Source organism: Silene latifolia, chromosome 9, assembly GCF_048544455.1.
Source record: "Silene latifolia isolate original U9 population chromosome 9, ASM4854445v1, whole genome shotgun sequence".
Classification (NCBI taxonomy): domain Eukaryota; kingdom Viridiplantae; phylum Streptophyta; class Magnoliopsida; order Caryophyllales; family Caryophyllaceae; genus Silene; species Silene latifolia.
The window spans coordinates 2,256,143-2,272,084 of NC_133534.1; the positions used below are offsets into that span (position 1 = coordinate 2,256,143).

The 15,942-nt window shown below is 34.8% G+C and overlaps 2 protein-coding genes across 2 annotated transcripts; one reads left to right on the forward strand and one right to left on the reverse strand.

Moving 5' to 3' along the window:
- The first annotated feature begins 1,392 nt into the window (after positions 1-1,392).
- LOC141598664 (serine/threonine-protein phosphatase PP2A-2 catalytic subunit-like) lies at positions 1,393-8,595 on the forward strand. Its single transcript, XM_074418378.1, has 6 exons — positions 1,393-1,889; positions 6,641-6,755; positions 7,176-7,284; positions 7,367-7,444; positions 7,641-7,832; positions 7,924-8,595. Exons 1-6 carry the CDS (start codon positions 1,637-1,639, stop codon positions 8,095-8,097), a joined length of 921 nt encoding a protein of 306 aa, XP_074274479.1. The 5' UTR covers positions 1,393-1,636; the 3' UTR covers positions 8,098-8,595.
- Positions 8,596-10,986: 2,391 nt separating this feature from the next.
- On the reverse strand, positions 10,987-14,897 carry LOC141598665 (uncharacterized). Its single transcript, XM_074418379.1, has 3 exons — positions 14,398-14,897; positions 13,295-13,503; positions 10,987-11,834 (listed from the first exon to the last, which is right to left on the reverse strand). The coding sequence occupies exons 1-3, from the start codon at positions 14,807-14,809 to the stop codon at positions 11,463-11,465; spliced, it is 993 nt and encodes a 330-aa protein (XP_074274480.1). The 5' UTR covers positions 14,810-14,897; the 3' UTR covers positions 10,987-11,462.
- Positions 14,898-15,942: the final 1,045 nt, after the last annotated feature.

The window sequence follows — 15,942 nt, forward strand, 5'->3', positions numbered from 1 at the left end:
AGAGCCCTTACCACTCACACCAACCAACTTTGTTAGTAGTACTGTAGGTCTACTTTGATTAAGGTGATACGACTAAAACCTTATCAGTATCAATCTAAAAACTTCCACAACTTCCTAAATCCTTATCAATCAACAACGCATTGATAGGGAAGATGCGATACCAGCTCATACTCACGCCTACAGAAGCTTCTGAATATTTAAGGGGAGGTGATTAATGCTAAAGAAGCCACTAATATTTGCATTGGGGGGAGGGACCAGCGACATAGAGAGATATTTGTTATATGGGTTTCTTCGCCTTTGAATTGGGTTGTTTTTAACATTGACAGGGCATCTAAAGGTAATCCAGGTTCATTGGGGGCGGGGGTATTATTTGAGACTCATCTGGTCAACCGATCATAGCATTTGTGGAGAAACTCGAACTTCTACAACTACGAGAGCTCAGCGTATGGCTGTGCGAAGAGGTCTAATGATAGCCTTGGAGTGAAAATTCACCCGTCTTACTATTCAATCAGATTCTACATTCATGGATAGTTTTATGAAGACTGATCACCTCCTTCCAATGGCTCATTCGCATTTGATCCAGATTTGGAAGTCTTTCATCAAGGTTTCCTCGTGGAAAGTAGAGATTACCCATATTTACCATGAAGCGAATGATTGTGCGGATTTGTTGACTAATACAGAGTAATGCAATCTCAACAACTTAACATTATTGAGATGTCGAACATGCTTGATCGCCTCTTCCGTCTGATACAACAAGATGTTAGGGGCGTCGCTTAGCTTCGTGTTGCCCATTTTTATGCTTTTTATTTTTCATTTTTCCAATTTATTATTTAGATTTTGGTTAATCCTGCTTCAATTCACCGGAAAAATTCAATCAACAACTCATTGATTAAATACTTACATAAATTGATCTAGACCAACACATGAAAACTTACCTTACTCGGTACAACACTAATCGAATATTCATATATCATCTACCCCCTCTGTCCCGGTCATTTGTTGTCTTTTTTCATTTTTGGGTGTCTCAGTTAATTGTTATCCTTTCTACTTTAATAATAAATTTGATGAGCAATTTGATCATTCACACTTAATTATTCCATTTTATTTAATAATTGATCATTCACACTAACCGAAGTTTATTTCTCATTTTAATCGGGTTGATGAATATTTAGCGATAGTGAATAAAGATTGTCAAATTTGTCATGACATTGAATCCGTACGAAGTAGACATTTCCACAAACCAAAAAAAAACAATAATTTACGTTGACTTAGTCGTCCTCGTCCCTCCCACATCGGCCACACATGAAATCCCAATACTACCCCTCTTTTTAATTTCACCCGCATCTGAATTTCATTTTCATTTCATTTCATTTCAATTACCATCTCCTCTCCACCTATAAATTCCCCTCCTCTTTCATTTCCCCAAAATTTCCCCTTTTTAGAGAGAGAAAATACCTAATTTCCCCAAATTTCTAGAGAGAGAACCCCCAAAATTCCTCCCATTTTCCCCAATTCCCCAGATCTAATTAAATTTTGCTACAATTAACCTTTCCTTCACTTGATTAAACGTAAATCAACGGATGCGGTGGTATAATTCGATCGATTGATTGTAAAATTAGGGTTAGACGACGAAACGATGCCGTCTTACGGAGATGTAGATCGACAAATCGAGCAATTAATGGAGTGCAAACCGTTGCCGGAAGGAGATGTGAAGGTACTGTGTGAACAAGCGAGGGCAATTTTGGTAGAAGAGTGGAATGTACAACCGGTCAGGTGCCCGGTGACCGTATGTGGAGATATTCACGGGCAGTTTTACGATCTTCTCGAATTGTTTCGTATTGGTGGCAATGCTCCTGATACTAATTACCTCTTCATGGGTGATTATGTAGGTCTGTATTTTTTAATCTTTGTTTATTTGTCGAGTTTTTGTTTGATAACTCGAGCTTATATATGTGATTGCCTGCAAACCACGTGTATTAGATTAGTCGAGGTATGTTTTACGTTTCATTTTATTGATTGGGTAGCTCAAGTTTATGTGATAGCTGGTAAACCAGGTATATTAGATCGGCCAAGGTTATGTTTATGAGTATTTTCCATTTTATTTATTTATTTATCGAGTTTTCTATGCGTAAACTTTACTGTACGAGTATACGGGATAGGGGTATATTTGGTCTGCCACAATTATTACTAGGGCGGGAGACTGACAGACCGGCTTTGCGGGTCATATTCTACTTTATTAAATCGGTTAGATAATGGCGAAATTCTCAACTGCTATGTTTTTATTGGTAACTAGAGCTTAGGTGACAGCCTGTCGGCGATGTGTAAGGTCGGCCACAACTTCTACTTGGGTGACAGATAGGCTTTGCTGTGTTATGTTTTAATTTTGTGGGCGAATGAATAGCTCATGTTTTGCGGCGGGTTGTTGAAATTGGGTGAATGATGATTTTTTGGTTATGTTTGTGGTTACATAGGTGGATATATTTGTTAAAGTTTTTTTTCATAAGTATTTGAGAGGGTGATATGCATGGTTATTTAATTACAATTTGAGGTAATATGAGTATACGGCTTATGTGTTCATGGTGTTAAGTGGCGAATGCGTACAAAAGGAGAAGTATGGGAGTATCGGATGTTATGGTTGATTTGTGGAGGGATTTGTTTTGAAAGGGAATATACAGAAACTATGGCTTAATGAAACTATGAGGTTTAGAATGGAGAGAAGGTTAGGAGTGTGGGTATAAGAGAGATATATTTTTTCTAGGCTTTGTGTTTGGAGTTTTTGAAAGAAGACTAAAACCGAATTGAGCTTTTGATAGATTGTGTAGGTTTGTACTTTCCATTTTTATTTATTTGTCGAGTTTTGTATTGGGTATAACTAGAGTTTGTGTGATAGCCACAAACCAAGTATATTAGGTCAGCCAAGGTTATGTTTTACTTCTCAATTTTTTTATTGGGTAGCTTGAGCTTATGTGATAGCTTGCAAACCACATATATTAGGTCAACCAATGTCATGTTTTACTTTTCCTTTTATTTATTTATGGAGTTTTTTCTTATTTGTAGCTCAAGTGTATGTGATAGCCTGCCAATCATGTGTATTAGGTTGGCCTCAATTATAATTAGGGGACAGACCGGCTTTGGTGGGTTATGTTTTACTTTATATTTTGTTAAGTCGTTTAGATGTTGGCAGGACTCGCCACTACTACGTGTTTATTGGTTAACTAGAGCTTACATGATAGCCTGTCAGCGACGTATGTCAGGTTCGCCACAGTTTATAGTAGGGTAACAGACATGCTTTGAAAGGTTGTGTTTTACTTATATGGATGAATGCACTGCCTGGTTTTGTTGTGGGCTGTTGAAATTGGGTGAATGATGATTTTTTTTGGCTATGTACTTGTGGTTACATCGGTGGGTATGTTGGTTAAGTTTTGTTTCGCAAGTATTTGAGAGCATGGTATGCTTGCTTATATTTGCCATTTGAGGTGATACGAGTATACGACTTATGTATTCATGGTGTGAAGTGGCGAATGCGTACAAAGGGAGAAGAAATTCTGTGCAAGTATAGGATATTAGCTTGATTTGTGGAGGGGTTTGTTTAGAGAGGGAATATATGGAAACTATGGCTTAATGAAACTATTGGGTTTAGACTGGAGAAAAGGTTAAGAGTGTGGGTGTAAGAGGATGATATGTTGCTAGGCTTTGTGTTTGGAGTTTTTGAAAGAAGAATAAAACCGATTTGAGCTTTTGATAGATTGTGTAGGTCTGAACTTTTCATTTTTATTTGTTTGTTGAGTTTGTGTTGGGTATAACTCGAGTTTATGTGATAGCTTGCAAACCACGTATATTAGATCAACCAAGGTTATTTATTACTTTTCATTTTATTTATTGGGTAGCCGGAGCTTATGTGATAGCTTGCAAACCACGTATTACGTATAATAGGTCAGCCAAGGTTATGTTTTAGTTTTAGTTTTCATTTTATTTATTTATCGAGTGTTTTATGAGGTAACTCGGCCATATGTGATAGCCTACAAACCACGTTTATCACGCCTGCCACAATTTTTACTAAAGTGACCTTTGCAAGGTTATGTTTACTTTTCATTTTATTTATTTGTCTCTTAGTCTCTTAGATAAGGGTGAAACTCGCAACCGCTATGTTTTTATCAGGTAAACCGAGATTGATTTTTGTTATAGCCTGTCAACCACATATATTAGTTTAGTTGTCCTTTTTAATAAGGTGACAAGCTTTTCAGGGTTATGTTTACTAGTGGTGGAATGAATTACTGTTGTTTTGCCGGGGGCTGTTGAAATTTGCTGAACGGTGATTTTTGGTTATGTAGGTAGCTGTATAGCCTGTATTGGTTAAATTTGTTGTTGAGAGCATGGTATGAACATTGTGTATTTATTGGCAATTTGAGGTGATGAAATTTATTTATTCATGGTGTTCGGTATTGAATGTGTAAGAGAAGATATTTTATATTGGAGCTCTGGGTTTGGTGGTGTTATGAGTTTCTTTGGCTGTGAGTATAGGATATTACTTATTAGCTTGATTTGTGGAGGGATTTATTTTGAGAGGGACTATATGGAAACTATGAGGTTTAGGATGGAGAAAAGAGGAATTTGGCAGCTATAACTCTATAAGAGAGGAAGAATGTGGCTAGCTTTTAATTTGGAGTTTTTGAAAGAAGAATGATTTGAGCTATTGAGAGATATTTTGGGGGAAATGAATGATGCTAGTTATTACAAATTCTTATTTGATATGGCTTGATGATGAAATTATCTGGAAACCGGCCCTTATATTGGGAAGTTATTACTCCAGGAGAATATTTTTTTACTGGGTTAATGGTAAATGAGTGAGTGTTTTTACTTAAGTAGGTTGGTTTATGGTCTTACACTATATTAATGCGAGGCTGTCTCTTATAAGACTACTTACATCTAAGTTTTATTTTTTTTTCTTTCTCTTTTTTTTTTAGACAAAACATCCAAGTTAGTTGAGGTGAGCATTATAGGAGTATTAAGTATTTGATTACTTTTATGACTTGTCATCTTGAAGGATGTCTATTGGGCATGTAAAAATAGATACTGGTGTAAAGAAATGACCAAACTTTCATTTCTTTTCCCTTTTAGGGCTTGAACTTCTTACCTACGCAGTTATAGAACTTCTGTCCTCTTATCAACTTTACATTAACTTCACGGTTAATCACCTAAAATTTGGTCTATTCTAGAAATTCTCATTTTCTTTTCTCGTGAGCAAGTGAATGGTTAAAAGTCATAAAACTGTGTGGTCGAATACATATATTAGAATTCCACTGGACTAGAAAATTAGATTTCCACAAGAAGTGGAATTCCGCTGGTGGAACTAGAATTAGAATCCCTCAATATTGTTCAGGTAAACAACTTAATATACGGGTTTTCTTGTGGCAAACCAAATGACACTACATTTGTGGCTTCTGCACCATTGCTCTCTTGATTCTTGAAGCATGTTTACACCTAAAATATCTCTCAGTCACCCGCAAATGACTCTTCGTCTCTTACAGTGCATTAGTGATCACCTCCAGGGCTCCACCCATACTTCTCAGTTCTTACGCTAGTAACCCATCCTCGCCCCCACCATCGCTAACCCATTTGCGCCTTACCAAAATTGTTGCACCACAAATTGTCTTCACAAACACAACATACCGCCCCACTATGAATTCAACCATCTTTGTAGCTAAATACACTTAGCCATAACCCAACTAGACACAGTAGCAACACTTTATCACCTTCACCCTATCACAATGCCCACCCTCTGCTTTTCAAGATACCTCAAACTGTGAATCCACCTACGAGTATCATGGCTTTTCCTTTAAGTGTCAACTTCAGTAGACAAACATGCTTTCCCTTTAGTATCATGCTTAACCGAGGTCACCGTCCAGTGATTTTGTTAAGTAAGCAACGCCTTTCCTTTTTTTTGTGTTTGCTTAACTAAATCAAGGAACGGAAAAGATTGTGAGGGGTAGAGGAAGACCAAAGAAAACATGAATAAAGGTGATTGAGAAGGATAAGATGTTTCTTGGTATTGAAGATGTCGCGATGGAGAGAACACTATGGATAGAAACTATACGGGTGAACGATGAAGTTTGATTCCTACATGTTACGGAGTATAAGTATTACTTATATTTACTTTTTAGTCTACTTTCATTTTTCGTTTTTTATTTTTTTATTTTGTGATTTTATTTTTGCCATCATTATTTTTCTTTACTCTATGATTTTTCAAATCTTTTTACTTAAATCTCCGTATATTATCAAGGATGTCCAGGACGGTTTCAAATGATGATTAATGTTTGCCGACTGCAAATCATTTTGCTGTTGTTGCTTAATTAAATGTTACTCGGACCTGTTTGTTCAAATTGTATTTAGTGGATTTGATAATTAACTAAGTTTGACATGAGGTCTTTAACTACCCATGACTATGTGAACTAGGAGAAAATGTCGGGGTATTTTAAAAACCATGCGCAGCGAATCTTTGCTATACTACCTGGGTCTCTTTTTTCTTAAACAGAAGTGATAGATGAAAAATTATCGTGGGGTACTCAACTCATTAGTATTTAATAGATTATCAGTCCTTTATGTTACTAACTCATTTGCTTCTTGTCGTGTGCCTTTTCAGATCGAGGTTACTATTCTGTAGAGACTGTGACTCTTCTGGTAGCCCTGAAGGTTCGTTATAGAGAGAGGATTACAATCCTGAGAGGAAATCATGAGAGCCGGCAAATAACTCAAGTGTAGGGCTCTAGTGCTTCTGAGAATCAATGTTTCGCTCTTTGTATCTGGCTTCATTAATTCTTATATGAACTATGGTATTCTGAAACTTGGTCTCTCTATCTATTGACTGTGATTGTGGTGCTTATTTTAAGTGGCATGTCTAAATCATTTTTATTTATGTATGTGGTAGCTGTAGGCCTGTGAACTGAAAAACAACGATCCTTATCCTGCTTCAAGTTTTGAACTGACCAAGTTTCTGTTTAAAGTCATCTGTGAACTTTCATGATCATTGTTAAGAATGTGGGTCTTCAAAAGGATTTCAGATACAATGTTAAAACTTCCTTGTATTAGATGTATAGTTTAAATTCTGTAATCTAGACGTTCGATTCTTTACCCATGGGTGACCACCATCTAATATCTTTTTGCAATTGACCTTCCAGGTACGGTTTTTATGATGAATGCTTGAGGAAGTATGGAAATGCTAATGTCTGGAAACATTTTACTGATCTTTTTGATTACCTTCCTCTCACAGCTCTCATTGAGAGTCAGGTATGAGCTGGTTATTATGAACGACTTTTGGTTGGTTTGTCATGATTGTGATTGATAAGAATAAAATGTTGTTACATGATAGGTATTCTGTTTGCATGGAGGCCTTTCACCATCGTTAGATACATTGGACAACATTCGAGCCTTGGATCGTATTCAAGAGGTACTAGTGAATTTAGCAGCTGCTTTTTGTTAACATTTTAGAAACAAGAGTAAATTTAGACATTCATGCGATATTTGGTGAAAGTCCTGGTCATCAGATAATTTACTCTAAGCATTTGTGGTTGTTTGGGTGCAATCTTTGTAGCAATTAACGAACTACATTAATATATATGTTGAATCTTGGCGATTATGAATAGGTTCCTCATGAAGGACCCATGTGTGACCTGTTGTGGTCTGATCCTGATGATCGGTGTGGCTGGGGCATTTCACCTCGTGGAGCTGGCTATACTTTTGGGCAGGATATAGCAGCTAACTTCAACCACACCAACGGGCTTACTCTTATCTCTAGGGCCCACCAGCTTGTGATGGAAGGTTTTAATTGGTGTCAGGTTTGTGAAATCTTACATCATGACATCGACTTTGCTCTCAGTACTTATGTTTTGTTTTTACACATCGACTAATTTAATCATGAATTTACAGGATAAAAATGTGGTGACAGTTTTTAGCGCTCCCAACTACTGTTACCGTTGTGGAAATATGGCCGCTATTCTTGAGATCGGAGAGAACATGGAGCAGAATTTCCTCCAATTTGACCCTGCACCTCGTCAAATCGAGCCTGACACCACTCGAAAGACTCCTGACTATTTTCTGTGATTTCTCTAGCTGTCTCCGAAACTCTTATATCCCCAAGATGCCGAGTGATTTCCATTGGAAGGGAGGATTTTGGTTATTTGAGGATCACATTGAGCTTCATTCTTTGCTTTTGGAGTGGTATTGCTCACTACTATTCCTATTTTTATTTTGTCAAGATGCCCACAATACCAAGCTCTACTCTAGTAGTTAATGTTTGTATATTTTCTGTGAGGGAAGCAAGTAGCGATACGAATATACGATCAGTGGCTCGTTATTTATGTTCCATGTAATTTTACAAATCATGTCACAAAATCACAAGGCAAGGGTATAACACAGCCAAGCCTCATTTTTCGCCATCTTCGGCAGGGCTATCTGAAAATATGCTCGGGCATTGACGATGTAATGACGCGGTATGATTTGTTGGTGTAGCTATTGAGATCTTGAACCTTTGAACCCGATAATTAGTTTATTGTACGAAATACTTCGATTTCATTGTTAATCATGAACTATTATTGTGTACTGCAGGAAGTCTCCCTTAGAACGATAGTATCCGTTTTAAGGCAATTAGGCATCCTCTTTTTGTCTCATCGATCATATTTGACCTGTTTTTAAGGTTAAGACGGATATTATCGTCCTGAACAAGAATTTTTGTACCGTCAATTGTGAACGCAGCTAGATGTCGCATTGTCCGACAAGAATGCAGGATTGATGCACAACCCATACAAGATTGATGTGCTATCAAAGTTCAATTTGGCCACTAGGGGCATTAAATTGTACGGTTCTTACTGTTCTGAAGTCAGCACCCCAAAGTTCAATCAATAACATGCTCAAGTGTCCTTTGTAATTGACCACCTCACATCAATGCATTAGATTGTACGCTACTCTTGGGTTATTCTCGTCTACTCGAGTCATATCGATTGTTCCTACATGCTTTGCGGTTCCACTTTAGTACTCGTCACACAATTTTGCGTAAGTAGCACTTGCATCTTCAATTTTTTTACGCTTTCTTTTCTTTTAATCATAGTATTCCCTCTGTCCCGGTCATACCATTTGCATTAAATGGTATGACGAAAACAAATGAAGTATGATTTCATGCATGAAATGAAATTTTTCTTCTACTACTTGTTTGCATTCGTTGTAGTTTGTTAAATACTTTTTTCCTCGCCTTGTATTTTCACCATTTCTCGTCGTTTCTTTGTTATTATATTTCGAAGCATAAAAAATAAACGATAAAAGCTTAAGGCCCTGTTCTTTTGGACTTAAAGTCACTTAATTTAAGTTAACTTAAGATCCTATAAGTTCAGTTCATTTCAGTTCAGATCCTATAAGTTAAGTTCAGTTCAGATCCTATAAGTTCAGTTCAGTTCAGTTCAGATCTTATAAGTTCAGTTCAGATCCTATACTCACTTAATTTAAGTTCAGTTCAGATCATATAAGTTGATTCGATTCGATCCTATAAGTTCGATTAAGTTCAGATCCTATAAGTTCGATTCGATTCGAGATCTTATAAGTTCATTCGATCCTATAAGTTTCAAATCCAAAAGAATGCAGCCTAAGAGGACAAAGATTCCGTAATTCTTATTCGATTGATCGAAGATATTTTTGGCATGGAATCAATGGCGGACCTAGAATTTGAACTTAGGGGAGAGCGGAAAACTTTAGGGAGGCGAACAATAATAATATATGATACGCTTGAAAAAAAATTCAAAAATCTCATCCCTAGAACGACGAGCGCCCCTGCTAACCCCTTAGCTCCACTAGTGCATGGAATCCTAACACCCCAACATTATAGCTTTCACACATGAGCAAGCCAAAAGAACGAAGTCAGAAAGGTCGTTTTCTTGATAAAGAGTGGGATAGGCCTACGTACATAGTGGCAAATGATTGGTGGTAAATTTTGCAAGTTGCAACTTGCAACCAATCACATAGAAATGTGAGCCTATCACAATATCTCCTCATTTTTGTTGTTTTCAACTATTTAATATCACAAAGGGAGTAGTACCTAATAATATGCCTTTTTTTAACTTTATATTCTATCTTACACAAAAATATCGTAAAATAGATACTTTTGATAACATTTTAACAGCTTCCATTTAAATCTTCGCAATATATCCCGTATAAAAGAAAGTATAGTCATAGAGGAGCTTATTCGATTAGTATTCATGAGTACAAGAACAATATTAAACTTTTATAAGACCATCCCCAAGCAGAAGGTCGAGTTAATCGGGTCACCAATATTTTTCCTCATTATCACACCTTAATTATCTTGACCCACTTTCATCCTCCCCTGCCAGGCGGTCACGACCTGCGCCACCAACCCAATTATTTTTCACTTTTTAACCAACGAGAGAGAGTCCACCTACCGGGCCATCATACTCAACCAAATGTCACCTTCTCTTTATTTTGACGGTTGTCCTTTTTTTTTTTTTTCCAAATTAATTGTGAGGAGTGTCTTAATGGCACCAACAAGGTCACCAATTGACCCTGAGTAGTTGAAGGTCACCAAAATTAACCCCTTAATCCTAATTTAAGGTGTCATTAAGGTGACCCAACAAGGTCACGACCCAGTCGGTGACCTTGCTTGGGGATGGTCTAACTCTCAATTTTTATAAAATTTTAATTAACAATATTATGTATTAACATTGCAATATGTATATTGACAATTGTGCATTTGTGCTTTACAAAAGACAATTGTTTTCTACTAACTTGGCCAATAACTTTCTTAAAGCACGTGTTAGGAAAAAAGCAACAATATAATTACAATAAGTTAAAAAATGGAACTTGATTATTGAAGGAAGCTTAATCAATAAACTATCACTTATATTAGCAAATAACAATAGACTAAAATCGAATTCGGACTATTTAGCATAAAATAATAGAAGCGAATCTCCAATAACTTACACCAATAAATTTCGATAAATCTCCACACTTTATTGAATTTATAATAACCAATAAACCAAAACTCGATAATAACCTGATTTGACAACGAAATAAAAATAGATATCCTAACAAAAAAAACAAATATACAAGTCCAATTTCCAAACATAAATAATGGACGAAAACGAAGTGTTCTCTAATTGTGTCCATATATGTTTCATCACATTGGACGGTCGGACGTCTTACCCTGTACATCCAAATGGAATCACCTTAATTAATAATAATACCCATATCTTATCTAATATCATATCAATTGGACTAATAACATGGCAATTATATAATCTACAAATACCTTATCTTATCTTTTTTATTTAACATAATAAACAATTATCGAGTTCAGATCATCTGTCCCATATTTACGTCTCATGTTGTGTCGGGCTGATGTGTTGCAAGGAGAAATAATGGGACAATTATCACCTTTGTCATTGTCGTTTCGTCTTAATTCTCTTTCAAGCAACACTGATAATATTATCTCCGTTACCATTAAATCCTCGGAAATTAGACGAACGTGAGGAATCGTCATCGGACGATGCATGTGGGATTTGGAGGGAAAGGAAGGGCTCGAACTCTCTTTCTCGAGTTTCATTGGTTGATGTTGACGATGTGGGGGACGATATTGGTGGTGATTCGTTTAGATTGAGTTTTGCCATTTTGATAGAGGGTGGTACTGAAACTTCGGTAGTACGTGCATGTTTTGTTGAAAGTGGTTGTAAAGTAGGAGGACGAGGAGATGAAAATAAAGTCGGTTTATTTGTAGCTTGATTCAGTTGAAATGTGGTATCGAGATTATGCAATTGGTCCGCACTTGCTGAACGGGTCATCTGCACAATAAAATTAATAAATAAGATTAAAAACCAAAGCTTTATGGTAAAGTTGCGTACATTCGACATATTAAAATTGTTAAACCGGTCACGATTGCATCTAGATTCATAAAGCACCCTTAAGCGATTATTAGCCACACAAAAATTTATGTCCACCTCAAGACCATTATATAAACAGGACAAAAATGACAAGATGAAAAGGACTTTATTAAAAAATCAAGGGCTTTAATTAAACGATTTTTTTAAAATAGTTGGTCTCTCTTATAAATTATAATGGAAGAAATATGACAATTTTATAATAAAAAATAACCATTCACAAATTCTTACTTATCAAATAATGGTTACTACATTTTATTATACAATGATTATAATTTTCCGTCAAAAACTTATTACCCATCAGAAGTCGGAATTCACAAATGAAAATTTGTGTTTTAGAAAACATAAACGTAAAAATCAAGGGCTTTAATTAAACAATTTTTTTTAGAAAAAGTTGGTCTCTCTTATAACGGATGAAATACGACAGTTTTATAATAAAAAGTAACCATTCACAAATTCTTATTTATCAAATAATGGTTACTACATTTTATTATATAATGATTACAATTTGCCGTCAAAAACTTGTGACCCGTCAGAAGTCGGAACTCACAAATGAGAATTTGTGTTTTAGAAAACATAAACGTAATACATATGTCAAGAAACATGTAACAAGACCGTGTCACATACACCCTCCATACGACCCTACATAGTACATTATATATATGTCACTCTCTATATCAATTCAACATATAATTAACAAAACGAATGATTTCATGATTTGTTATCTTAATATCTAAAGCTAATGCACTCAAGATTTTGACATTTAGCAATTAATTAAACCTAATTGTGCAATAATGACATTTATCACATTGGAAAAGGCATATAGTTGGATCACTAAAACTTGGGAGAGATGGTCTCTCACTAAGTTATTGAGAGACCAATTTTTCGTACCCTTTTATTTGTTTTCGTACCCCTTTAATTGTTGATCGTGACATAGTAATTTCGTACCTATTTACATAATAAATGTACCCATTTTATCATTAATCATGATTTGTACCTATTTTATTACTTTTAGTACCACTTTTTCTTAAAATTGTACAATGGTCTCTCAATAAAGCTTATTAAGAGACCGTCTCTCAGAAGACCTACTCTGATTAGATTACACAAATGTGGTTGTTTAATATTACAACACTATATAGATTTAATTTACTATAAGTCCACTAGTTTTACTCCATTATATCAATGTCCTACACGCTAACTTTTCAAGAGCGAATCATAAAAGAGGGACGTAATTTTCAAGAGCGAATTATAAAAGAGGGAAATAATGATGTCTCTTTCAGTTGAAATTCTTTAAATTAAACTGAACTAAATTAAACATATCAAAGCTGAATTGTATATATCATAGGTGAAGACGAGAAACTTACTGTGTCGGCAGTGATGTCAAAAAGACTAGAACGACGTCGTCTCCGATTAAGATTAGTACGTCGGAGGAAATACTTTTGAGCATGGCTAGCAACTTGTGTAGGAGACCTTGTCTTGACAAAGTTCCTAGAAATTCCTCTCCAATCACCTTTACCTACTTGATTCAATCCCACCAAAAATAACTTATGCTCTTCTTCTGTCCATGGTACCCCTGTGTTTAATATTCAAATTTGTTCGATAAATTATTATTCCGAATTACAATTATATAATTAAAGCATTATATGAGACAAACTCATTTAGCTACTCGATCATTAATAAAAAAACGTAAATCATAATGATATAAGATGAGACTGACTCATTTAGCTATTACATTAACCAAATTCATTTTATGTATTAGGGTATTAGTATAAAAATTCTCATATCAGACCGTCACATAATCACACAAAAATAATATTTGACCCTGTTTTTAGTTAAATAAGTTAATTTCACCTTAATTTAGGTGATAACATCTTAGAGACTAAATTGCCATGAAAATTATGTACTCCCTCCATTTTATTATTTTTACCCCATTTGTTTTATTGCGGTCTCCAAGACACCATTCTGACAATTTGACCGTATTTTTTTGATGTCTATATGTTATTTTTTTACTTGAATTTTTTTTCGTGAAAGATGTTTTGATATTAATTGTAAATGTTTTAGTTTTATAAATAAATAGTTTTTATTCTCCAATTTATTGACGATCAAGAGAAACTTTGACCTCCAAAAAGCAAACAGGGTGAAACTAGGCCGCAAAATGAAGGGAGTATATTTAACCAATTATAGTCTTTAATTTCACCAAATTTGTGGCAAAAAAATGCAAAATTGCTAGTGTTATATTATTGTCAAATTAAATAAAGTATCTTAGCTCAAATTTTGAAAACTTTGACATGAAGTCTTTGAACACCAAAATCAAATCTTAACAATATTATTAATATTAATATATCTAATATAAATAAATAAATTCAATGCGAAAAAAATTAAAATAAAGATAAACAAATGACGGGCCTGTAAGATAAGTAAAAATGTAAAATTAACGCGAAAAAAAAAACGTGAAAGCTAGAAATACCTCTTTTACGTTCACGATTATGAGTAGCAGAAGCATGTACACCATCATCAGACGCGTACCCAGAATCCTGCGTTTCGCGTTGTCGAAATTGTTGCTGTTGTTGTTGTTGTTCATATTGAGCAAGATTATTCATACTCATACACTTCCTCATACTTGTAGTAGTAGAAGATGATGAAGAATCAATAGAACGAGGCGATGTCGAGTTTTCGATAATTACCGGATTTGTTAAATTCACACCAAATAACATTACACCTTGATTATTATTATTACTAATATTATTAACATTATTATTATTAAAATTATTAGTAGCGGTGTTTAAGGTTGGTTGATCGGTGCAGGTTCGAGCGTTATGACCATTATTTCCACACTGTGAGCATGTACGAGCCATCTTTGCTGGCTGTGCCGTCATCATTTTTAGATTGGTTTTTCTTTTGAGTAAGTTTTCTGAGAGACGGTTTTTATGTTTATTTTTTTTTGTTTGGTTGGACGAGATTAGAGAAAGGAGGGTGGGTTGGTGGGTATAAATACACCGACGAGAAAGGAGTTTCGTACGTGTGTAAATTGTTAGCTGTTTTTTTGGAGGATATTGTCATGTTGGGATAATAGATAATTTTTGGCCAATTTTTATTCTAAATAAAAATAATTTTAAGACGGTTTTGTACAAGTATTAGTTGTAAATTGTATATCGATTGATAGGGTATGTGTTTTTAATTCGTTCGATCTTGATCAAATTAATCTTGAGTTTGACTAAATTTGAGTCGGTGTTATTATGTTAAAGGATAATAGATAATTTTTGGTGTATTATTGTAAATAATAAAATATTTATAAGACGGTTTTATATGATTGAGTGTCAGTTTGAAATGATGTGTTTTTAATTGGTTTGATCAATTCGTTGGCTCGATCTCGATAATCAAACTATTTTCTTTCTTGACCAAATCTTAGTCGATGTATCAGCAAGGTTCAGATAGGAAGCTTGATGTTGATATTTTAAATATACTATAATTTTGTAAATATATTATAAAAAGTATTTATGTTTAGTTAGATTTATAACATGTGAAAAAGATGGAAATTAAATAATACAATGACAACTTGAACTCGAATTAAACTCGAGCTTCATGACTTTAAGCTCAACAAGCTTGAATCTTAATTTTCAAACTGATCTCAAATCCGTTTGAGCTCAAGTTGGCTAGATGACCCCCTAAGTTAAAAAATAAAGTGATAACATAAAACAACGAATACCTCGAAAAAATTTCAACGTTATATTTTATGTCTCGTTCAATTATTTATTTCAATTAGGCTTTTTCTTAAGTCAATTCTTACTATTTTTGTGATTTTTTTTCTGTCAATAAGGTGTAAGGCCAATATAATATAGAAGGAGGTGGAATCAAACCCGTAACCTATTATAATGAGACCAACTCTTACAAGTTACAATGAATCATACATGGATTTCCACAACCATAATCTTAATCCAATGCATCAAATTAGTGTGGAAGAGTCAAAAATCCATATAATATAAAATCCCAAATAAAAATGTTTGGTTGTAAG

Excerpts from the sequence above, each read along its gene's own strand:
- LOC141598664 (XM_074418378.1), top strand. The coding sequence starts at position 1,637 with ATGCCGTCTTACGGAGATGTAGATCGACAAATCGAGCAATTAATGGAG. Across the intron at positions 6,756-7,175 it reads AGCCGGCAAATAACTCAAGT|GTACGGTTTTTATGATGAAT; the intron begins GTAGGGCTCTAG and ends TTGACCTTCCAG. Across the intron at positions 7,285-7,366 it reads CAGCTCTCATTGAGAGTCAG|GTATTCTGTTTGCATGGAGG; the intron begins GTATGAGCTGGT and ends GTTACATGATAG.
- LOC141598665 (XM_074418379.1), bottom strand. The coding sequence starts at position 14,809 with ATGATGACGGCACAGCCAGCAAAGATGGCTCGTACATGCTCACAGTGT. Across the intron at positions 13,504-14,397 it reads TAATCGTGAACGTAAAAGAG|GGGTACCATGGACAGAAGAA; the intron begins GTATTTCTAGCT and ends TATTAAACACAG. Across the intron at positions 11,835-13,294 it reads TTGACATCACTGCCGACACA|ATGACCCGTTCAGCAAGTGC; the intron begins GTAAGTTTCTCG and ends TTTATTGTGCAG.